The following is a 24,431-nucleotide window of genomic DNA, read 5'->3' as shown; positions in this document are numbered from 1 at the left end:
GAAAATGAACGAATAAAAGATAACGAAACACCGGGAAGAATTGCAAATGAACGAAGATGCTTGAGAGAATTTAGATACAAGTGAAACGAAGAGATCCCGAGCTGGGAAGAGAATACTTGGATGACGCAACGGTAATATTTAGAGAAGGAGACCTGAAAGCTAGAAAGAATAATTTTGATATGATGGGCTTCGGAGAAACAAACTAAAAAGACTCCTGAACTGCTCCGGATGGGTGAAAAGAATTCTCACAATTGAGATCAATTATGAGAAGATGGCATAAAGCTAGCACCATGAATCTTGAAGAGAATGGAGCAAGATTAAAGGGAAACTCTTCTTCGGTCTTCAAATATTGAGAATGACGATGAGCACCACAACCATGACTAGTTGAGATACCCCGGGATGACGAATTGAAAGGTTGAACCAATGATGAAAAGAATTTGAAAGTTCTTGGAGAAAGACATATGACTAATGACAATTCATTCTTACGTCAAACTTCGAAAATATTTTGAGAAGCTCCGGGAAAATTAGAAGAGTCAGGTAAGATCCTGGGAAAGACCTGTGGGTTAGGGCCCACTCAAGAAAAAATAACACCGTTGAACGATTACTTGAAAAGGAGATAGCACCGGTTGAATTAAACGGCTTGAATGAGATAACAACCTCGAAAAGAGCTTGAATGGATCTTGAATGACAAGACGAGCCTTCTGAGATATCTTCAGCACTCCCAAACAAATGAATAGCAAGCGGGGAAGATTAATAGGTGCACCGGCATAAGTAAGCATTTGAAACGATAAAAGGATATGATCAACAAAGCTTGAATTGAATCCACCGGAGAAGAAAAAGAATGCAGAATATTGAACTTGTAGCTTCCTTAGCATCTTCATGAGAATCATCGGATAAGAACATTGACAAAAAGGAATGGAGAGGCTTCCCATCAATAAAATGGATAGTTGAATAAGAAAACCGAGTCCTTGAAGAAAAAGGGTTGGGAGGGTGGGAAAAACAAAGGCAACTTGGGACGGATGAAATAAACACCGTTGAGAAGAAAATGATAATTGATCTTGCTGATGTTGAAATGATCGGATCCGCTTGAAGAGAAAACACGCCGGTTGAAAAGGATTGACAACACAATCTCGATGATCAAGAAGGATTAGTATTTACATAGAATATGAGAACACCACTTAGGAAAGGTATGGAATCAACATTTGACTTCGAAGCAACTCGAATACCACAACTCAAAACAAAACAAAGGATTAGCTTGCAAAATAAGCCAGAACAAACATATGATAGAGATTTCGTCCGAAGTTTTCATGGTGGGGCCTACGGGCTCGATCGTACAGCACCATCATGTACAAGGCAGTGCACATGACATAGAAGCGTCCTCGAGTCAGCATAGCCAAGGACTCTTTAAGACACAACAAGACCACTGTAAAACCAACCGTGGATAGGCGGACCACTAGACGTTGAACCCCAATTTCATATCATACATCTGTCAGAAAGATATCCTACGATATACTTGAATTCCCACTTATAAACTCCCGAAACTTTCCAGTTATGCAATCAGGTGTTGGGGATACAGGGGAAGCATAATATCTCACCCAAAACTACACAAATCCAACATGTATCCATCCTTCAACACATAACCAAGAAACCTTCGGAAATCATTTACCTCAACCTTCAAAAAGCATCCGTTATACGATTTATGGCAATACTCCCGAACTCCCGCCCCAGTACTGGCTGGCGTCGAGGTTATCTCACCAACAACTGCATAAAAGAGATTTTTGATGTCGACGAACTCAGGTATTCCAAAATTGTAACGATAAAATTGTGACGACAACACCTCGGAGCTCAACTCCCCGGGACACTACCACAACCCCTAAATGTCAGGAGGCACCAAGAATAATGTTTTTGTCACAAATCCATCGGAACGATTCCAAGATACCCGCATGATCCTAAAAAAATTAGTGAAATTTCAGAAGAGAAGAGTCAAAACTCTACGCCAGGATGCCTCACTAGAGCGACGAAGGGACTGAGGAGTAAAAATAATCCTACTCTCCGATATATATAATCCTGAAAGACTCAAAACATTTTTCTAGACTCAACAACGCCAGCGATTCGATCAAGCAGGGGGCTCCTAAGTTGGGGAAGGCTCTGATACCAACTTGTAACGCCCTCGATGCGGCTATATCTCCCACGTGTCGAAGCACGACTTAGAGGCATAACCGCATTGAAAGCAATGTCGCAAGTGAGGTATTCTTCACAACAACCCATGTAATACAATAAGGGAAAAGGGATACATAGTTGGCTTACACTCGCCACGTCACACAAATAGCGTAAATATCATTACATTCATCCAAATACACTCAAGGTCCGACTACGGAATCAAAATAAAGATAAACCCTAAATGCAACATAGTCCCTGATTGCCCCAACTGGGCACCACTACTGATCATCTGGAAAAGACACGTAGTATCGTCCTGAGTCCTCATCGAACTCCCACTTGAGCTCAGTTGAATCTCCTGGAATGGTATCACCGGTCCCTGCATCTGATTTTGGAAGGAATCTGTGAGTCACGGGGACTCAGCAATCTCACACCCTCGCGATCAAGACTATTTAAGCTTATAGGCAAGATAAAGGTATGAGGTGGAGCTGCAGCAAGCGACTAGCATATTTGGTGGCTAACATACGCAAATGAGAGCGAGGAGAGAGAGCAAAGGCACGGTCGAACAACTATGATCAAGAAGTGATCCTAGAACAACCTGCGTCAAACATAACTCCAACACCGTGTTCACTTCCCGGACCCCGCCGAGAAGAGACCATCACAGTTACACACACGGTTGATGCATTTTAATTAAGTTAAGTTTCAGGTTATCTACAACCAGACATTAACAAATTCCCATCTGTCCATAACCGCGGGCACGGCTTTCGAAAGTTCAAATCCCTGCAGGGGAGTCCCAACTTAGCCCGTCACAAGCTCTCACGGTCAACGAAGGATATTCCTTCTCCCAAGACAATCCGATCAGACTCGGCATCCCGGTTACAAGACATCTCGACAATGGTAAAACTAAACCATCAAAGCCACCCAGATGTGCCGACAAATCCCGATAGGAGATGCACATATCTCGTTCTCAGGGCACACCGCATGAGCAAGACGTCGGGTAGGCCAGCCCAGAGTTGCCCCTGGTAGCCCCGGACATCGCTCAGTTGGAACAACACTTAGAGAAGCACTGGCCCGGGGGGTTAAAATAAAGATGACCCTTGAGTCTGCGAAACCCAAGGGAAAAAGGCTAGGTGGTGAATGGTAAAACCAATGTTGGGCCATGCTGGAAGAGTTTTATTCAAGGCGAACTATCACGGGGTTCCCATAATAACGCAACCGTGTAAGGAACGCAAAATCAAGGAATATAACACCGGTATGACGGAAACTAGGGCGGCAAGAGTGGAACAAAACACCAGCCATAAGGCCGAGCCTTCCACCCTTTACCAAGTATATAGATGCATGAATTAAATAAGAGATATTGTGAAACAAAATATCCATGTTCCAACAAGGAACAAATTCCAATCTTCACCTGCAACTAACAACGCTATAAGAGGGGCTGAGCAAAGCGGTAACATAGCCAAACAATGGTTTGCTAGGACAAGGTGGGTTAGAGGTTTGGCATGACAATATGGGAGGCATGATAAGCAAGTGGTAGGTATCATAGCATAGGCATAGCAATAGAGCGAGCATCTAGCAAGCAAAGATAGAAGTGATTTCGAGGGTATGGTCATCTTGCCTGAAATCCCGCAAGGAAGAAGAACGAGTCCATGAGGAAGATAAACGTACATAGTCAAACGGATCCTCACGAACAGAACGTTATCGGAACCAACCCGAAGAAGCACACCGGAAAGACGCAAACAACATGGTAATCAACCATCACATAATCATGGCATGATGCACAACCAAGTATGATGCATGTCCGTTTTAATGAAGCATGCCATGGCAAAGTGCACAAGCAATACTACAAATTAAGTGGAGCTCAATATGCAACTCCGTTGCATATTGACGAAACACCACGACAAGTTATTTAGTTCGATCTCGTTTATGTACCCAACAATATTAAATGTTGATTAACATGGCAAGGGGTGAAGCAAATGAAAACTACCTATCTAGGCAAGTTTAAATGAGGTTGGAACAACAAACAACAAGTCTGGAAAATCCTCATATGCATATATTAGGTTTGGTACTGTTCTGCCCTAAACCATATTTTATAGTTGTTAAACATGAAAAGTGATGCCACCATGTTAAACTAGGCATTTTTCTACCCCATTTACATATAAAGATTATTTAAAACCGAGCTACGGTTATTAAGTTATGAATTAAAGCATTTTAACATGTCATAGGAGCAAATTTAAACAAACAACATATTAAACATTTTAAACATGGATGAAAATGACATATTATGAAACTAGATGAAATTCTAAGCATTTTTCATATTTGGAGTTTTTACATGTGATGCTTAGTTTGTGAGATATTAAATGAATGAACATGAGGGTCTTTTCTGTAAAACTGTACTCTCTGGAATAATAGACAAATTCGCCCAGAGCAGAAAAAACATATCGGGCCGAAACTGAGTGCACTGCTAGGCCAGCAGAGATGGGCTGGGCTATGCTCACATTGGGCCAATAGGGAGCTGGCGGATCTGGGCCGTGGTGCGATCTGGCGCTGGGCCTCGTAGACAGATCGAAGCGGAGGGTCAACGAGCAGAGGATCTGGCGACTAGGCGCGGTCAACGCGAGCGAGAGGGGCGAGCGGGCTCGATCCCGAACTGCTGCTTGCAGCAGGGTAGGCAGAGGCTGACGGTGATGGACTTGGCGCGCAGAGGAGGCCAGCGGGAGGAAGAGCAGCTCGGGCGCGGCAGGAACCAGCAGGCGCGGCGGCTCCAGGGACTTGGCGGCTCTGCTCTCGTCTCTGAAGAACACACTGCAGCGGGGCGCAATGTTCAGAGCTGTCGCGGAGGCAGAGACGAGCGGGTCCAGGGCGGGGCGTCGCCGGCGGGAACCGACCGGGAACGGGCCAGGGCGGCGAAGGAAGGCAACGACAGGGTCGAGGAGGACGGATCCGAACGGTGGTGGCTTGAGGCGCTGGTGCGGGCAAAGCTCAGCGAGGCCATGGCGCGGGGTGCTCCTGTCGACAGAGAAAGGAGAACAGAGAGGTGAGAGAGGGAGAAATGGGAGGAGCACGGGAAGGAGAAGAAGGGGGCGACGCTCATCTGGTAATGGTCGCCAGAGATGTGGTTTGCCGGGGCGGCCGGGACGGCACGAGGCAGGAGGCGACAGGGAGCTTCTCTCCCTGGCTCACGATGAGGGGAACAGGGGTTCTGTGTGGGCTGTGGTGGTTGGATGGATCGATGCATGGATTGGATCGAAAGGATTCCGGTGGGGATTGGTCAGCAATGGATCCAAGGAGAGACTAAGTGGTGACGGGATGGATCCCGAGAGAGAGAGAAAGGCAGGTAGGTGGCGGTGGAGGGACAAGGCTCCTAGATTTTAGGGTTAGGTTGATTTGGTAGGTGGTGGTCTATAAATATAAGGAAAAGAGGGATTTTGGATCATCGATCGAAATCGGACGGTTCAGAAAGAATAGGCTAGGGAGTCCAAATAATAAAACGGTGATATTTTGTAGATGTTTGGGGATGTTTCGGACCCAACGGTGGCGACAGTCCGGGTCGGGTTCGGGTAAGTTTCGGACGCGCACGAGAGGTCTATGCGCGGTGCAAAGAGGGGTAGGCTGGGTCTAGGAGGACTGTGGAGAGCGGGTTGGTCTAAGAAAAGAGGGGAGAGATGCAGCCCGACACGGTTTCCGAAGACCGAAAACGTCCGACGAAAAGACCGACTATATTACCGCTATAGTTATCCGTTGGGGCGTCAAACGGACTCCGAATGTGATGAAACTTGGCAGGCGGCCTACCTACACTATAATAAGACCACACGTCAACTTTCAAGCCAATCCGAGAACATTTTCCGGCCACTTATAAAATAATATTTCGGACGTGCCGTAGGCGGGTGCAAGTGTGTCTGGGCTCAGGACGGACAACAGACAGAACAGGGAGGCCGGGACAGATGCAAGTTTTGAAAACATGATGATGCAATGCACATGATGACATGATAAGATGCAACACGCAAGCAAATTACATGGCAAGACAACGAATAACTGGAAGACAACTGGCGCAACAGTCTCAGGGCGTCACAACTAAGTTGAAAGATGATGGTAGCAAGTACACGGACGGGGTCCGTAACTTGAGGATTATCCTCATTGATCCTCAGAAGAATTACGTCCTTGATGCACCGCTAGGTGCAATGCCTGCTGCAGGAGCAACTTTGGATGTTATGAACATCTGGCAAGCTAAATCTGATGACTACACGATAGTTCAGTGTGCCATGCTTTACGGCTTAGAATCAGGACTTCAAAGTCGTTTTGAACATCATGGAGCATATGAGATGTTCCAAGAGTTGAAGTTAATATTTCAAGAAGATGCTCGAGTTGAGAGATATGAAGTCTCCAACAAGTTCTATAGCTGCAAAATGGAGGAGAACAGTTCTGTCAGTGAACACATACTCAGAATGTCTGGGTACCATAACCACTTGATTAAGTTGGGAGTTAATCTTCTGGATGATAGTGTCATTGACAGAGTTCTTTAATCACTACCACCAAGCTATAAAGGCTTCGTTATGAACTATAATATGCAAGGGATGGAAAAGATAATTCCTGAGCTCTTCGCAGTGCTTAGGGCTGTGGAGGTAGGAATCAAGAACGAGCATCAAGTGTTGATGGTTAACAAGACCACTAGTCTCAAGAAAAAGGGCAAAGGGAAGAGGGGGAACTTCAATAAGAATAGCAAGCAAGTTGCTACTCCTGGGAAGAAGCCCAAGTCTAGACCTTAGCTTGAACCTGGTGCTTCTACTACAAAGGGACTGGTCACTGGAAGCGAAACTACCCCAAGTATTTAGCGGATAAGAAGGATGGCAAAGTGAAAGGTATATTTGATACACATATTATTGATGTGTACCTTACTAATGCTTGTAGTAGTGCCTGAGTATTTGATACTAGTTCTGTTGCTCATATTTGCAACTCGAAATAGGGGTTATGGATTAAACGAAGATTGGCTAAGGACGAGGTGAGATGCACGTCGGAAATGGTTCCAAGGTTGATGTGATCGCCGTCAGCACGCTACCTCTACATCTACCTTCAGGATTAGATTTAGACCTGAATAATTGTTATTTGGTGCCAGCGTTGAGCATGATCATTATATCTGTATCTTGTTTTATGTGAGACGGTTATTCATTTAAATCAGAGAATAATGGTTATTCTATTTATATGAGTAATATCTTTTATGGTCATGCACCCTTGATGAGTGGTCTATTTTCGTTGAATCTCGATCCTAGTGATACACATATTCATAATATTGAAGCCAAAAGATGCAAATTTAATAATGATAGTGCAACTTATTTGTGGCACTGCCGTTTAGGTCATATTGGTGTAAAGCGCATGAAGAAACTCCATGCCGATGAGCTTTTGGAATCACTTGATTATGAATCACTCGATGCTTGCGAACCATGCCTCATGGGCAAGATGACTAAGACTCCATTCTCCAGAACAATGGAGCGATCCACTGACTTATTGGAAATAATAGATACTGATGTATGCGGTCCGATGAGTGTTGAGGCTCGCGGCGGGTATCATTATTTTCTAACCTTCACAGATGATTTGAACGGATATGGATATATCTACTTAATGAAACATAAGTCTGAAACATTTGAAAAGTTCAAAGAATTTCAAAGTGAAGTGGAAAATCATCGAACAAGAAAATAAAGTTTCTACGATCTGATCGTGGAGGCGAATATTTGAGTTATGAGTTTGGTCTTCATTTGAAACAATGTGGAATATTTTCGCAACTCACACCACCTGGCACACCACAGCGTAATGGTGTGTCCGAACGTCATAACCGTACTTTATTAGATATGGTGCGATCTATGATGTCTCTTACCGATTTACCACTATCGTTTTGGGGTTATGCTTTAGAGACAGCTGCATTCATGTTAAATAGGGCAGCATCTAAATCCATTGAGATGACACCATATGAACTGTGGTTTGGCAAGAAACCTAATCTGTCATTTCTTAAAGTTTGGGGTTGCGATGTTTATGTGAAAAAGCTTCAGCCTGATAAGCTTGAACCCAAATCGGAGAAATGCGTCTTCATAGGAAACCCAAAGGAAACTGTTGGGTACACCTTCTATCACAGATCCGAAGGCAAGATATTCGTTGCTAAGAATGGATCCTTTCTAGAGAAGGAGTTTCTCTCAAAAGAAGTGAGTGGGAGGAAAGTAGAACTTGATGAGGTAGTTATACTTATCTCGAACTGGAAAGTAGTTCATCACAAAAATCAATTTGAGTGATGCCTACACCAATTAGTGAAGAAGTTAATGATGATGATCATGAAACTTCAGATCAAGTTACTACCGAACCTCATAGGTCAACCAGAGTATGTTTCGCACCAGAGTGGTATGGTAATCCTGTTCTGGCAGTCATGTTACTAGACCATGACGAACCTACGAACTATGAGGAAGCAATAATGAGCACAGATTCCACGAAATGGCTTCAGACCATGAAATCTGAGATGGGATCCATGTATGATAACAAAGTGTGGACTTTGGTTGACTTGCCCGATGATCGGTGAGCCATAGTGAATAAATGGATCTTCAAGAAGAAGACTGACGCTGACGGTAATGTCACTGTCTACAAAGCACGACTTGTTGCGAAAGGTTTTTGACAAGTTCAAGGAGTTGACTAGGATGAGACCTTCTCACCCTTAGCGATGCTTAAGTCTGTCTGAATCATGTTAGCAATTGCCACATTTCATGATTATGAAATTTGGCAAATGGATGTAAAAACTGCATTCCTTAATGGATTTCTTAAAGAAGAGTTGTATATGATGCAAGCAAAAGGTTTTTTCGATCCTAAAGGTGCTAACAAAGTGTGCAAAGTCCAGCGATCCATTTATGGACTGGTGCAAGCATCTCGGAGTTGGAATATACACTTTCATAGTGTGATCAAAGCATACGGTTTTATACAGACTTTTGGAGAAGCCTGTATTTACAAGAAAGAGAGTGGGAGCTCTGTAGCATTTCTAATATTATATGTGGATGACATATTGTTGATTAGGAGTAATACATAATTTTTTGATAGCATAAAAGGATACTTGAATAAGAATTTTTTTTAATGAAAGACCCCGGTGAAGCTGCTTATATATTTGGCATCAAGATCTATAGAGATAGATCAAGACACTTAATTGGACTTTCACAAAGCACATACTTTCATAAAGTTTTGAAGAAGTTCAAAATGGATCAGTTAAAGAAAGGGTTCTTGCCTGTGTTACAAGGTGTGAAGTTGATTCAGACTCAATGCTCGACCACTGCAGAAGATAGAGAGAAAATGAAAGTCATTCCCTATGCCTCAGCCATATGTTCTATCATGTATGCAATGATGTATACCAGACCTGATGTGTGCCTTGCTATAAGTTTAGCAGGGAGGTACCAAAGTAATCCAGGAGTGGATCACCGGACAGCGGTCAAGAACATCCTGAAATACCTGAAAAGGACTAAGGATATGTTTCTCATATACGGAGGTGACAAAGAGCTCGTCGTAAACGGTTACATCGATGCAAGCTTTGACACTGATCCAGATGACTCTAAGTCACAAACCGGATACATGTTTTTATTAAATGGTGGAGTTGTCAGTTGGTGCAGTTCCAAGAAGAGCGTCATGGCGGGATCTACGTGTGAATCGAAGAACATAGCTGCTTCGGAAGCAACAAATGAAGGAGTCTGGATGAAGGAGTTCATATCCGATATAGGTGTAATACCTAGTGCATCGGGTCCAATGAAAATCTTTTGTGACAATACTGGTGCAATTGCCTTGGCAAAGGAATCCAGATTTCACAAGAGAACCAAGCACATCAAGAGATGCTTCAATTCCATCCACGATCAAGTCAAAGAGGGAGACATAGAGATTTGCAAGATACACACAGATCTAAATGTTGCAGACCCGTTGACTAAGCCTCTCTCACGAGCAAAGCATTATCAACACCAAGACTCCATGGGTATTAGAATCATTACAATGTAATCTAGATTATTGACTCTAGTGCAAGTGGGAGACTGAAGGAAATATGCCCTAGAGGCAATAATAAAGTTGTTGTTTATATTTCCTTATATCATGATAAATGTTTATTATTCATGCTAGAATTGTATTAAACGAAAACTTGATACATGTGTGAATACATAGACAAAACATAGTGTCCCTAGTATGCCTCTACTTGACTAGCTCGTTAATCAAAGATAGTTTAGTTTCCCGACCATAGACATGTGCTGTCATTTGATGAACGGGATCACATAATTAGGAGAATGATGTGATGGACAAGACCCATTGGTTAGCTTAGCATAATTATCGTTACGTTTTATTGCTATTGCTTCCTTCATGACTTATACCTGTTCCTCTGACTATGAGATTATGCAACTCCCGAATACCGTAGGAACACCTTGTGGGCTATCAAACGTCACAACGTAACTAGGTGATTATAAATATGCTCTACAGGTGTCTCCGAAGGTGTTTGTTGGGTTGGCATATATCGAGATTAGGATTTGTCACTTCGAGTATCAGAGAGGTATCTCTGGGCCCTCTCGGCAATGCACATCACTATAGGCCTTGCAAGCAATGTGACTAATGAGTTAGTTGCAGGATGATGCATCACGGAACGAGTAAAGAGACTTGCCGGTAACAAGATTGAACTAGGTATAAGGATACCGACGATCGAATCTCCGACAAGTAGCATACCGATGACAAAGGGAATAACGTATGTTGTTATTGCGGTTTGACCGATAAAGATCTTCGTAGAATATGTAGGAACCAATATGAGCATCTAGGTTCTGTTGTTGCTTATTAACTGGAGATGTGTCTCGGTCATGTCTACATAGTTCTCGAACCCGTAGTGTCCGCACGCTTAAAGTTCGATGATGATTTGTATTATGAGTTATGTGTTTTGGTGGCCGAAGTTTGTTTGGAGTCTTGGATTAGATCACAGACATGACGAGGAGTCTCAAAATGGTCGAGAGGTAAATATTGATATATTGGACGATGGTATTCAGACATCGGAATGGTTCCAGATCATTTCAGGTATTTTTTGGAGTACGGGGAAGTTACCGGAACCCCTCGGGGAAAGTTATGGGCCTACATGGGCCATAGGGGGGAGGGGAGGCAGCCCACAAGGGGTGGCCGCACCCCCTCCCATGGGGAGTCCGAATTGGACTAGGGGAGGGGGCGTGCCCCCCTTTCCTTCTCCTCTTCCCTCTCCTTCCCCCTTTTCCACCTCCGGAAGAAGGAAGGAGGAGGCCAAATTGGACATGGACTCCAAGTCGGTTTCCTCCCCCTATGGCGCGCCCCATGGCTGGCCTCCTCCCTCTCCTCCTTTATATATGGGGGCAAGGGGCACCCCAAAGGAGATCAATTGTTCTCTTAGCCGTGTGCGGTGCCCTCCCCATAGTTTACTCCTCTGGTCATAGCTACATAGTGCTTAGGCGAAGCCCTGCGTGGATCACATCACCATTACTATCACCACGGCGTTGGGTTGACAAAACTCTCCCTCGACCCCCTACTAGATCAAGAGTTCGAGGGACGTCATCGAGTTGGACGTGTGCTGAACTCGGAGGTGCCGTACGTTCGGTAGTTGATCGGTTGATCGTGAAGACGTTCGACTACATCAACCACGTTAACCTAACGCTTCCGCTTTCGGTCTACCAGGGTACGTGGACACACCCCAAACCTATTCCAATCGGCCTCCTGCCCAAGGGGGGACATTTCTGCGGTGTTCATTGGACATGTCTATATGATATCCCTCGCTTGTGCATCCAACCTAATGTTAGCTCCATCTTCAGGTGTAGGTGTTTCTGGATGCAGAATGATGTACCCATTCTTCACAATCTGCCACAGTTCTTCACTGATAGGTTGCATTTTGATCTTCATTCTGCCTTGCCAATAGAGATAGTCATTTCCATAGAAGATGATAAATCTTTTAGAGTGTGTGGATCTACCTACATGCGACATACTAAAAACTCCAAGGCGGTTAGACCTTTTATGAATAGAGACAAGGAGACATTACTTTGATACCAATTGTTAGGACCGAGAGTATATCAACCAGAGGGGGGTGAATGAGACATTCAAAATTTCATGGGAAACTTTGAACCTAGAACAAACACAACAACAGAATAAACTATATAGATCAAGCACTGAAGACAGGTATAGTGAATAGAACTGAAAGACAAGGTACAGAGGCGACTAAGAAAATCTTTCGAGGAAAGACAAGATAATCTTTCGGGGATAGTAACTCACAACTTTCTCTATGACGATGGTAACGCAATAAGCTAACAGATTGAAAGGCATGAGACAACAAACAATGATAACAATTATGAACTAAAATGCTAGCGAACAAAAGATAGAATGAACGACAACAGAGTCACCGAATAAGATGCAGACAACGAATGAAAGTACTAACGAATGAATAGCATCCAGACTAGATGAGATCACACGAAAGTCAACATGCTATAGATATGGATACATAATCATGACAACTATCGAGCCACATAGCACTGAAGATGAACTATCGAACGTATTGTAGTAGAGTAGAGTGAACCAATGGTGCTCGATGGTGACAAAAGAATTTGGTAGACCAGTTCACCTTTTGCAAAAGGACTACGGGTATGTTTGGATTGTGCCCCATCTAGCCCTACCAAATTATTGGCATGGCCAACTTGAAGGCAAGACCAAAAAATTGGCAGGTTATGGCTGTTTGGTTTGTAGCCCATAGCACTTGCCAACTTTTTGGCAAAACCATTGGCCAGCGTTTGGTTTGAAGCCAAATATTTGGCAACCTTGATTGGACTCTGTTTGGTTTGGTTCCAAAATGCATGCCAGCCAAAAAGTGATCAGCATCAGACACTACCTCACATATATCACATGACATTAATACAAATTTTCAATTTAGAAACACACAGAGAGACAAACTGTAAGCATGCATTTCATAAATTGACAATGACATGGTTCAACTAATACATTGGATAACTCATATTGTTCGATACATCAGATTAATCATCAAGGAGGCTAAATAAAATTCACATAGTAACCAAGTCTTTACCAGACCAAGTAAGTCATACTAGTCAGACTAGCACCAAGTCTGCTCCATATAAACAAAATATGATGCACCCAGCCTGCTCTATATAGACAAAATATGCATGATGTATGTTACCCATGCTCCTAGCGGTAAACAAAAGGAAGCCGCAATCTCTATCTAGTCATGTGGCCATTCAGTGAGCAGTTGCAGATCCACCATTGCCACCATCTTCTTGAAACCGAGGCTCGAAGAAGCTAAGGACCCACTGTCCAAGAATTGTTTCATCAGCATAGTTGAGGTAACTACGAAAGATATCTTGATCTGGCTTGGATAGATATGCTACAATCTCAAGTTTATCCTTAGCTGGTATGGTAAGGGCATTTATCCGCTTCCAAAGGTTTGCATATGGATCTGTAGGTGGCATTGGTTGCACAGAAACAATAGGAGATGCAAGAGAGTCAGCTAGCTTCTTGATACTGGCAGCCATATCATCATTAGATATCTTGCCCTTCTTGTTTGCTTTCCCCTTAGTTGGCTTCTTGGAAGGTGAAGATGACACGTGCTTGCGCTTCTTGTTTAAAGAATTGCCTTCCAAGTCAACTTTAGGACTATGACGATTAATAGTGTCAGAGTCAGCTTCATCACTGTCAACTGGAATTAGATTGGCCTCAAGTTCCCTCACTTCCTCGCTGTCATCACTATCATCATCCACATTGACAGTGGTTTGGTCAGTTGCAAGCGAGCCATCGGCATGGGACTGGTCAGAGAATAACTCTTGCAATTGATTAAAAAACCTGATGGGTCTAGTAAGATAATTGACTGCAGTTTTCTGCACATAAGGTAAAGAAAAAGATGGTAAAATACTAAGCAATCACAATAAAGGACAATGAATAGGAAGCACATATATGGATAATAGCAGCCTATCCACCTATTTTCATATTAGACTATGATAGAAGCAAGAGAACACAGTAATACAAACTTACACTTAGGTTTTGTTTTTCTGACTCAGAAAGTGTGAATGTGAAATTAATCCTGTCAAAGCCGTTGCCACTATTGGCCATGGCGCGACGCACCCAGCCCCACTTCTCCTTGCATGACCGGTAGTGTCGGTCCACTTGGGTTTGAGTGACACCAAGAGAAAACTTGCCATTCAAAGCATCAGCACAGTGCAAGTGGTGCTGTTTCTTGAACTTGAAAGTTGCAGGTTTGTCCTTACGAAGCTCAATGTACCAATCAAGCATAAACCTTGTCGCCTCGTCAGTCCAGGTTATGTACTTCTCACGAGGATTTGACTCCTCCTCGGTCTTTATAGTGAGCTTTTGCTTCCCCATGACCTGCAGATAGGTCACCAACACAAACCATTTAAAGTGATTAAACAAATGCACTAGAAGCATAGTCCCGACCAACATACAAACACCCATCTTCAGCAACACTTGACGCTTACATACTAAAATAAGTCAGACAATCTTACAATGATAAAATAAGTTGCATAAATTCATCAAAATCAAAACACTACATCCTTCAATTGTTCCCTCACATGAAAATACATCAAAGATACACTACAAGCTTCGACATCTGTAGCTTCAAAATCAAAACACTACATCCTTCAATTGTCACTTGCACTCTCTCTATCTGCCCACATCTGTTGAGCTAATAAATCACGCTTGGCAGCCCACTCACGTATGTCAGCCTCTTCATCACGAACCCGTCCACTACTCCTTGGGAGGTTGGCATACCATGTCGCCTCATCCACAACATATTCATCTGGACCATTTTCTAATATCCAATTGTGCAAAGCACAACAAGCAACTACCACCTTAATCTGAGATTTTAAAGGTATGAAGGGCCTCTGAGTAAGAATCTTGAAGCGACTCTTAAGAGCCCCAAATGCTCGTTCAACTGTGGTCCTAAGTGATGAATGACGGTGGTTGAATAATTCTTTTTCAGTAGTTGGTTCATGGGGTCCAGCAAATTCATTTAGGTGGTAACGCACACCACGATAAGGAGGCAATATACCCGGCCTTGCAGCATACCCGGCATCAGCCAAGAAAAATTTCCCTACAACCATGTTGCACTAATGGTGAGCTGAGGTCAAGTTGGAACGCCACAATGACAAACATGTATGTTAAGTTGTATATGTACCTTCAGGTATTTTCAGACCTGTTGAACGTGAGAGGGCATCTTTTAGCACAAGAGAATCATGGGCAGAGCCCTCCCAACCAGCTAGAACATATGTGAACCGAAGGTCGAAGTCAACAACTGCTAGCACATTTTGGGAGGGATATGACTTGCGGCCCCTAAATTTGTCCACCATGTGAGCAGGAACACAAGCCTTAACATGAGTGCCATCTAGTGCCCCTATGCATCCCTACGAATATGAAAAAGGGAAGTTCATGTCAAGCTTGGGCTAGGCCGATCTTGTATAATCAGTAAAAAAATCTATGGTCTAAGGATTACCTCAAAGTACGGGTAGAATCTGTTCGGGCTGCTAGTGATTTTTGTGTGTGTGTCCGTCGATCTAATATAAATTAGATCACGTGCTAACTTCCCCATCGCACGCAGGACAATATTGAAATATCTGCTCACTGTTTCACTAGATCGCCAGAACCAAAATCCAACAGATGAATTTGTGTGATGCTGACCAACCATGTATAGGAACATTGCAACTTGTTCCTCTACCGAAACATGAAATGTGTCACTTAACAACTCCTTCTGCCTAAGCCTATTACATAGCTTGTAAAATACAGCTCGAGTCATCCTTAATTGCTTGATGCATGTTGCATCCGATGTGTCAAAGAGCCTAATTAGTACATTAGTTCTGTAGATGTCTCTCTGAACTAATGGACCATACTTCCTGCCTTTACCTCTAAATTTTCTACCATCTCTGCTTCTATACCAGAGGGCCAAGAGTAGAACAATAACACAGAGAGTTCTCCGCTTCAACATGTTGTAATAATAATATCTTTGTTGATCCATGTCCATCTGGGTCAATATGAAATGTACAAAAATATGAATGAGCTAACTTGGTACATTATTACAAATGATTACTTGCTAAAAGATACATGTTAGAAAGCAAACCTGCTTCTAACCAGTACCAAGGATGCACAACTTGTAAAAAAAATACACCTTGATGGACAAAAAATCGAAGCATGTCTCAGTAGTTAACTATGTATATCCAACTTCAAAAAATCCACCTTAATGTTCTAAAAATAGAGACCATACATATGGCACAAAAAGGGAAGAACAGACCATACTACTTTCAAAACCATACCAGGTTAATTAACTAATTAACATCATTATTCTCATGTGATTTGACTTGCGTCAAATAAAGAACATGGATCACCCACAAAAAAAACAAAGAATATGGATGAGAGTCTCATATGTTTTTACTTGCAGCAAACCAACAACATGCACGGGAGTCCCATTCCAATTTTACTTCCAGCAAACAGGGAAGAGGATTCAGCAAGCAATTCTCAGATCTAGCAAGTAGTACCTCCGTACAATACATACATCCATAAGGGGATGATGGGGATTTGAGCTCACAAATCAGACCATAGAAAAGGGGATCGGAGTAGTGTTGGATGGGGATTTCAGTGGCTGACCTTGGAGCGTAGCTTGACTGGGAGAGGAGGGCGAGAGGTGGAGCAGCGTCGCCGGTCGCCGGCCGCCGGAGAAGCTGGCACCGACGCAGAACGCGGCCGCCCGGTGATTGGATCAAGAGCGCTTCTGTGCGTGGAGATAAGAAGAGAGATGGGGAAAGTGGCGAACAGGTGGGGAAAAATCAATCGTGCCTTTTATATCACGGTGGCTGGCTCGCGCCAGATTTGGCAGCCAATATTTTGGCGGCTGATTTCCGCGCCGCTGTTTTGCCCGCGAGTTGGCGAAAACGGTACGCGGGCGCGTCCAAGTCGACGATGGCGAGCCAAAAATGGTACCAGACCAAACGCTAGCCAAATATCGTGGGCGTGACCAATTTTTTGGTAAGGCTAGTGTTGGTCACCATCCAAACAGCCCCTACGTCTGGTTGGAGGGACTTGTGATTGAACATAGGAGCAAACTTCTCTCCGTCCTATTCTCCTTCAACCCGAAGCTGATTAGACTCTCATTGATTTCAGTCTTGGTAGATACTTATCGGCATTCTCCAAACCTTCAATAGACTTCTTCGCAAACCACAATTACTCTTGGTTGCTAAAGACTTTTCTTGGTGAAGAAAATTACTCTTTAACACTCAAGCTAACACCTGTAGCTATCCGTCTAGAGAGTGTGCAACTCTCAAGAGTAATAGCTAAAAGAACTCTAACTCAGATCTACTATGATACTCAACCACTATCTAAGTTTCGCCTATTGATTTTCTCTCGGTGGATCTTAAACTCAGAGCTCTCGAGAGGGGTGCTCAACCAATCTCAAGCGGAGAAGCCAACAGACAATGTTGGTGCGGGGTGGCTATTTATAGTCGCAACCTTCCCTCAAGGGAAATGACCAAATTGGACACACGCATCAGCCACTGGCTGAACGACATGCTTCCAATGGTCGGATTTTGAGCACAACGGTAACATTCCTTGTGGAGAAAGAAATGCTAACTCCTCACTCCGAAGGATACCTCCTGCAACACCGAAGAACATTGTCTTCTGCAACTGGCGCGCGTCGGTCCTAGACAAACGGTTTAAAACCCCTTTCCCTGACGACATCTGGAACCGTCGCCAAGTGAGTGTGGGCGATAGGGGGGTCCTTCCCACACGACCCAGAAACCATCGGGGATATGCCCTCCTAGCACACACATTCGGCAAAATGAGGTCGTGTGCGACTGGCGAGCACTCAAATATGGATGCATACAATAGAGCTAAAAAATACAATTATATGGTGAAATTGTTTCTGGTCGCAAGTACAACCCACATAGCCAGTCCCGCTAAAGGTTTCTGTTCATATGCACATCCCACAAAGTCGCTCCAAGGAAAGCATTTCTGTTCACAGGTACATCACACACAATTTTTCCCGTTAAATCGTTTGCATTATTGAATGTAGCGCACACGATCCGTAGAAGAAACTGTGTGGCAAGGCTGTCCATGACACACAATTTTTATGTGGTAAACGTTTGTGCAAGGTGGCCTAACGCAAACAGTTTTCAAGAGAAAGTCGTGTTTGATTGTTCATTCATCCAACACGGTTTATTCCTAGAAATTGTGTGCGTTTCCTGAGGTCATCGCCCACGGTATTTTTTCAACAACCATTTGCAATATCAAAACCCAATTAGCAGGCTAATTCGCCATTAGCAGGCTAATTGCCCTATTATTATTAATCTAATTGACATTCATATTAAGCACACAATATATTTCATTCCCATATTAAGGAAGTAGAATTTCACAATTGAAATACGTCAGAGTACAACATGATATAGCTTCAGCAGTCAGCTACCCCATTACACAACTGCACCAGCAGCAAGTTCCACTTGCAACATGTAGAACCTTTCGAAATTAGCATCATAGACGGTATATAGACATATGCATCTCATCTGGAAAACTGCTGAAGCGGAAGGCGAATATTGAGCCTTCATTCATGTTGAAGGTCTTTGCAACTTTAGGCCAGTGCCCGTGGATGATTGACCGTCCGTCCTTCGACCTCTTTAGGAACACTTCAATATTGAACTGTGGGTGTTGTATGAAAACCTTCCTCGCCTCCTGACCATGGAGGTGGTTTGAGAGGTAATCATCAGTGAACTGCTTTGGAAAGGCCTAAAAACAAGGATGTGCATAAATATCTTCTCTACATTGGAAATGGGGTAAAGGAATAAAAATGGCAAGGTACAATAGTTAGTACCATCTTGTAGTGAATTGTTGTCTTCTTCATTGTGCAGACAAAGATCTTGTTGTTTTTTGTCACTAATTTCTTTATCCTAGCAATCTTTCTGAGTTTCTTGATTTGATTGATATTCATGGACAACTCATTTCCCCATATGCAAAAAGGGTCGAATAGTGGGTCAAAACCTCTGACAGCAGGACCTACATGTGCAAGACCAAATTGTTAAAAACCAAAATATTAGAATGGTTCCTGCAATTGCACAATAATGTGCTATTAGACAACGGACCATGCACGTGCTAACCTCGATTGTAAACCTCAGTGCTCCCCATTGTTTCCCTGCAACACATATAAGGTAGTTAGTCATCAGGTTAAGTAAGGGTTCGCATGCTATCAGTAAAATATGTTGATGAAAAATAAGCACATTGCAGATTCATCAGATTAATTGAAGCCACACAGAAAACCCATTTACCCAAACCAAGCATATTAAGAACTAGGAAATATAGAACATGTATATGTTTCTCATGTATTAAGTGCAACCAAATTCAATTTATTCCTCACATGCACAACAATACAAAATTCTACCCACGACAATTGGACATCGCATTGCAGAATTGAACCAAGCAGTTAACTAAACATCACAACAAATGAACCAAACATTAACTGAGCACTACATTTCACAATATAACACTGAACCAAGCAGTTAACTAAACACCACAACAAACGAACCAAACATTAATTGAGCACCACATTGCATAATATAACATACTCCTAACAGAAGATCAGACAGTTAACCAAACAGTTAACTACAGACAATTGTAGCAGTTGTATTTGTTTCTCATGTATTTACTACAACCAAATTCAATTTATTCCTCACATGGTATACAATAACAGAATGCACCCACAATTTTGTAAAGATAAATTCGATTTATTTCTCACATGGAAGACAATACAAAATTGCAGCCTGAAGAATTGAACAACACATTTGCATAATTGAACTAAACAGTTAATTGAAGACGACAACTAATTAACAAAACAATTAATAAGTGAGCACCACAGTGCACGACATATAGAACATACACACTAGAGCAACAGATTGCATGGTAAAATTACATAGCACAATTCACTAGAATTTATGAAGGAAAGGCAGGAGCAGCACACGCAATGGGTAAACCGAGCATGCATAACCGGCGTAGCTAGCAAATGGCAAGGTACTCCTTCAAGATATGGGGGTCGGCACGAATGGCAGCCATCGTGACCTCATCCGTGCGTGCGGCCGCGATTTGCTTCTCCGCTGCCAAATGCTCCTTGAGGTCCTGGCTATACTGCGTGCACCATGGCTTAGGTCGGCGCTTATTTGGTGGAGGGGTCAGTGATTTTGGTGGAAGGTGTCACGCTCGCGCAGGCAGTAGGGGCATGTGGGATGTGGAAGGAGGAGGAGGATGGGGGTCGGGTGTGGATTACCTGCCTGGATAGGCGAGGCCGAGGAGCGTGAAGGAGGGTCACCGGCAAGGAGGCGGCGGCGCTGCAAGCAAGGAGTGAAGGTTTCTACTTGGAAAGGAAGGCGGAAAGAGGGGGAATGTGGCTTTTGGTAAGGGGAGGGGGCGGGGAGGTAGATATTTCCGCGGAAGCCAAAAATTTGGAATCGCTTCAGCCAAAAAACTGGCGCGCAAAGTGTCATCGGACACGGTCCCTTATTCAGAACTGGCGCAATGTGGACTGTAGCCGATGCACCTTCTCTTATAAGCCATGGGCGTACTATACACCGACGGTGCTCCAAGATAATTTGTGCTGCATCTCACACGGTTGGTGATAATAAACTGTGTGCGATCTACTTGATTTATCGTCTTGATCATTTGAATTACGTAATGGGGTCACAGCTACAAAGGATGGTGTTTGAATTGTTAGAACTTATATCTGCAGTGAACATGCAACTATAGGTGTGTCGTCAAAAAAATGGAATGATTCAGGGTTCGTTTATACATTTTTATACATTAACTGGGTTTTCCAAGCATTTTATGCGCATAATTCAAATTTGAACTACATGCACATGCTCCAGTGCATATAAACTTATTGAAAAATCAAATATGTGTCCTTGCTTGCATGCTTAGGTCCCATGCAAGAAATGGAAAAGAATTTCAAACACCCTACCACCGTCACTCGGCCGCAAACATTGACATGCTTGGTTTTTAAATTCTAGTAAATCTAAAACTCGTCTAAAATTCATGAAACTTGGCATGCTATCATGTAGCGGCATCAACATGCTGTGGTACAAATTTTGTCCCATTTGGGGCAGGTTTGGGTATAAGCTTCTCACAAACCAGAGCTTCTCACAACAAGCGTGATGGTTTCGGTAGGGAACGTGCCACCTTTGAGGACGAAACGATATCTGTTGCCTCTTATTGCTTAAAAAATCCGAGTGTCAACATAGAACAACAGGAGTGTTGTGCGAATTTTTGTGATTTTTCGGGGTTCGTTTGGACATTTTTATGCATTAACTGAGTTTTCAATGCATTTATGTGCATAATTCAAATTTGAACTACATGCACATGCTCCAGTGCATATAAATTGGTTGAAAAATCAAATATGTGTCCTTGGGTGCATGCTTAGGTCCCATGCAAGAAATGGGAATGAATTTCAAACACCAGGGCGGCGTTGATTGCCGGCAAAACATTGAGATGCCTGGTTTTTAAATTCTAGTAAATCCTAAACTCGTCTGAAATTCATGAAACTTGGCATGCTATCATGGAGCGGCATCAACATGTCGTGGTACCAATTTTGTCCCATTTGGAGCAGGTTTGGGTATATGCTTCTCACAAACCGAAGCTTCTCACAACAAGCATGATGGTTTTCGGTAGGGAACGTCCCACCTTTGGGGACAAAATGATATCAATTGCCTCTTATTGCTTTCAAATTTTTTTCTTGTGTCAACATAGAACAACAGGAGTGTTGTGCGAATTTTTGTGTTTTTTCAGGGTTCGTTTGGACATTTTTATGCATTAACTGAGTTTTCAATGCATTTTATGTGCATAATTCAAATTTGAACTACATGAACAAGCTCCAGTGCATATAAATTGGTTGAAAAATCAAATATGTGTCCTTGGGTGCATGCTTAGGTCCCATGCAAGAAATGGGAAGGAATTTCAAACACCGGGGCACCGTTGATTGCCGGCAAAACATTGAGATGCCTGGTTTTTAAATTCTAGTAAATCCTAAACTCGTCTGAAATTCACGAAACTTGGCATGCTATCATGGAGCGGCATCAACATGTCGTGGTACCAATTTTGTCCCATTTGGGGCAGGTTTGGGTATATGCTTCTCACAAACCGGAGCTTCTCACAGCAAGCATGATGGTTTTCGATAGGGAACGTCCCACCTTTGGGGACGAAACGATATCAATTGCCTCTTATTGCTTTCAAATTTTTTTCTCGTGTCAACATAGAACAACAGGAGTGTTGTGCGAATTTTTGTGTTTTTCGGGGTTCGTTTGGACATTTTTATGCATTAACTGAGTTTTCAATGCATTTTATGTGCATAATTCAAATTTGAACTACATGAACAAGCTCCAGTGCATATAAATTGGTTGAAAAATCAAATATGTGTCCTTGGGTGCATGCTTAGGTCCCATGCAAGAAATGGGAAGGAATTTCAAAACCGGGGCACCGTTGATTGCCGGCAAAACATTGAGATGCCTGGTTTTTAAATTCTAGTAAATCCTAAACTCGTCTAAAATTCATGAAACTTGGCATGCTATCATGAAGCGGCATCAACATGCCGTGGTAAAATTTTTGTCCCATTTGGGGCAGGTTTGGGTATATGCTTGTCACAAACCGGAGCTTCTCACAACAAGCATGATGGTTTTCGGTAGGGAATGTCCCACCTTTGGGGACGAAACGATATCCATTGCCTCTTATTGCTTTCAATTTTTTTCTCGTGTCACATAGAACAGCAGGAGTGTTGTGTGAATTTTTGTGATTTTTCGGGGTTCGTTTGGACATTTTAATGCATTAACCGAGTTTTCAATGCATTTTATGTGCATAATTCAAATTTGAACTACATGCACATGCTCTAGTGCATATAAATTAGTTGAAAAATCAAATATGTGTCCTTGGGTGCATGCTTAGGTCCCATGCAAAAATGGGCATGAATTTCAAACACCGGGGCACCGTTGATTGCCGGCAAAACATTTAGATGTGTGGTTTTTAAATTCTAGTAAATCCAAAATTCTGTTAACCATTCATGTGACGCCACATGTCTTGGTTTTAATGGTTGTAGGAGGTGTCGTGCGGATAGCTGATTGACCTTGACTGAACGAGAGGCGTGCGAGCGCCGTCCGATGCGCACACTGACCGAGAGGCATGCAAGCTGTCCTCGAGTGCGCAGGCTCATCGGGAAGCGTGCAAGCTGTACGCTGCGCAGGCTCACTGGGAAGCGAGCCCTTTGATTTCCATGGCCGCCAGTCTTGCTCGCGTCCTCTCCATTAATGGTACCCAAGCCGCAGTTTAATTCGCTTTTGAAATATAAAACACTCATCGCAAACGTTTTAGTTAGAACACTCGTATGCAAACCGACAACTTCCCCAGGAAGCCAAGAGAAAATGTGCACAACAGGATTTCTGCAGGTCTTGATCGCAAACGATTTAGATAGAACACCCGCATGCAAAGTGAGAGTGGCGCAGGATTTGTGCATCCCTTCAACACAAACGGTTGTTCTGGATGACCCGTGTGCAACCACGTACAAACAATTTGGTAAGATTTGCGTTTGTCATATTGGGTATGTTGCCATTTGTCAATCTAGAAAGATATACATTTGTTGATCTAGTAACATTGCTATTTGCCAATCCTTGTAACACTGCGATTTGTCAAAATGTGCATCTAGAAATCATTAGCACTATGTAATTTTTGCAACTAAAATTCAGTAATTAAGCATGGATTTCATTCATACATTAAGCAGTCATTCTTAATTTATACAAACAGTTCAAATCGACAACTGAACCGACCAAACTTCTCCCCAATTGTTGCCAACCACATACTGAAATAGCTAGTTCAACTATATATACTAGCTAATTTTAAGTATGTTGTACAGTTCGACCACACATCTATAGTCAGATGAACTGAACAAAATAGCCCCTAAATACTACTACTACCACGAAGGGGCTTTGTGCTACTTCCGGCAGCCTCTCCTCTGCCGAGCACGCTCAGTAAGAGGCAGAGGAGGAGGAGCCTACCGACGAGCTAGACAAATGCAATACAGTGCCTGCCGCTGTTGCATGTTTAGCGACGCTCGCCGGCTCAAACGCCCACTGCTGCTCCAGACGATCCCTCTCGAAGCGGCCAGACTGCTCATAGATCTCCTGATTCCTCGCCTCTGCGTCGGCATGTGCTGCGGCCACGGCTGCGGTAAGGCTCTTTGCATGCTCGACGGGGTGCTCCTCCTCCCCCGC

The 24,431-nt window shown here is 43.2% G+C and overlaps 1 protein-coding gene across 6 annotated transcripts; it reads right to left on the bottom strand.

Moving 5' to 3' along the window:
• Nucleotides 1-13,276: 13,276 nt before the first annotated feature.
• LOC119332066 (protein ALP1-like) lies at nucleotides 13,277-17,209 on the bottom strand. Of its 6 annotated transcripts, none has more exons than XM_037605244.1 (5): nucleotides 16,274-16,451; nucleotides 15,653-16,177; nucleotides 15,338-15,563; nucleotides 14,179-14,529; nucleotides 13,277-14,024 (listed from the first exon to the last, which is right to left on the bottom strand). In XM_037605244.1, exons 4-5 carry the CDS (start codon nucleotides 14,524-14,526, stop codon nucleotides 13,389-13,391), a joined length of 984 nt encoding a protein of 327 aa, XP_037461141.1. In that variant the 5' UTR covers nucleotides 14,527-14,529; nucleotides 15,338-15,563; nucleotides 15,653-16,177; nucleotides 16,274-16,451; the 3' UTR covers nucleotides 13,277-13,388. The 6 variants fall into 6 exon arrangements, with proteins under 6 accessions (XP_037461141.1, XP_037461140.1, XP_037461142.1 ...); XM_037605241.1 differs by lacking the exons at nucleotides 13,277-14,024; nucleotides 14,179-14,529 and adding exons at nucleotides 14,618-15,253; nucleotides 16,798-17,209 and having other exon boundaries at nucleotides 16,274-16,321; XM_037605243.1 differs by lacking the exons at nucleotides 15,338-15,563; nucleotides 16,274-16,451 and adding an exon at nucleotides 16,798-17,080 and having other exon boundaries at nucleotides 16,060-16,177.
• Nucleotides 17,210-24,431: the final 7,222 nt, after the last annotated feature.

This window comes from Triticum dicoccoides, chromosome 7A, assembly GCF_002162155.2.
Source record: "Triticum dicoccoides isolate Atlit2015 ecotype Zavitan chromosome 7A, WEW_v2.0, whole genome shotgun sequence".
NCBI classification, from domain to species: domain Eukaryota; kingdom Viridiplantae; phylum Streptophyta; class Magnoliopsida; order Poales; family Poaceae; genus Triticum; species Triticum dicoccoides.
Note: the sequence above shows the minus strand (reverse complement) of the source record. Positions and strands in the feature narration are given on the sequence as shown.

Bases quoted from the DNA above. Each gene is read 5' to 3' on its own strand.
- LOC119332066 (XM_037605241.1), bottom strand. From the start codon at position 16,177: ATGGACATGGATCAACAAAGATATTATTATTACAACATGTTGAAGCGG. The intron at 15,564-15,652 runs GTAATCCTTAGA...TCATATTCGTAG, and splicing joins GATTCTACCCGTACTTTGAG to GGATGCATAGGGGCACTAGA. The intron at 15,254-15,337 runs GTACATATACAA...ACATGGTTGTAG, and splicing joins AGGTCTGAAAATACCTGAAG to GGAAATTTTTCTTGGCTGAT.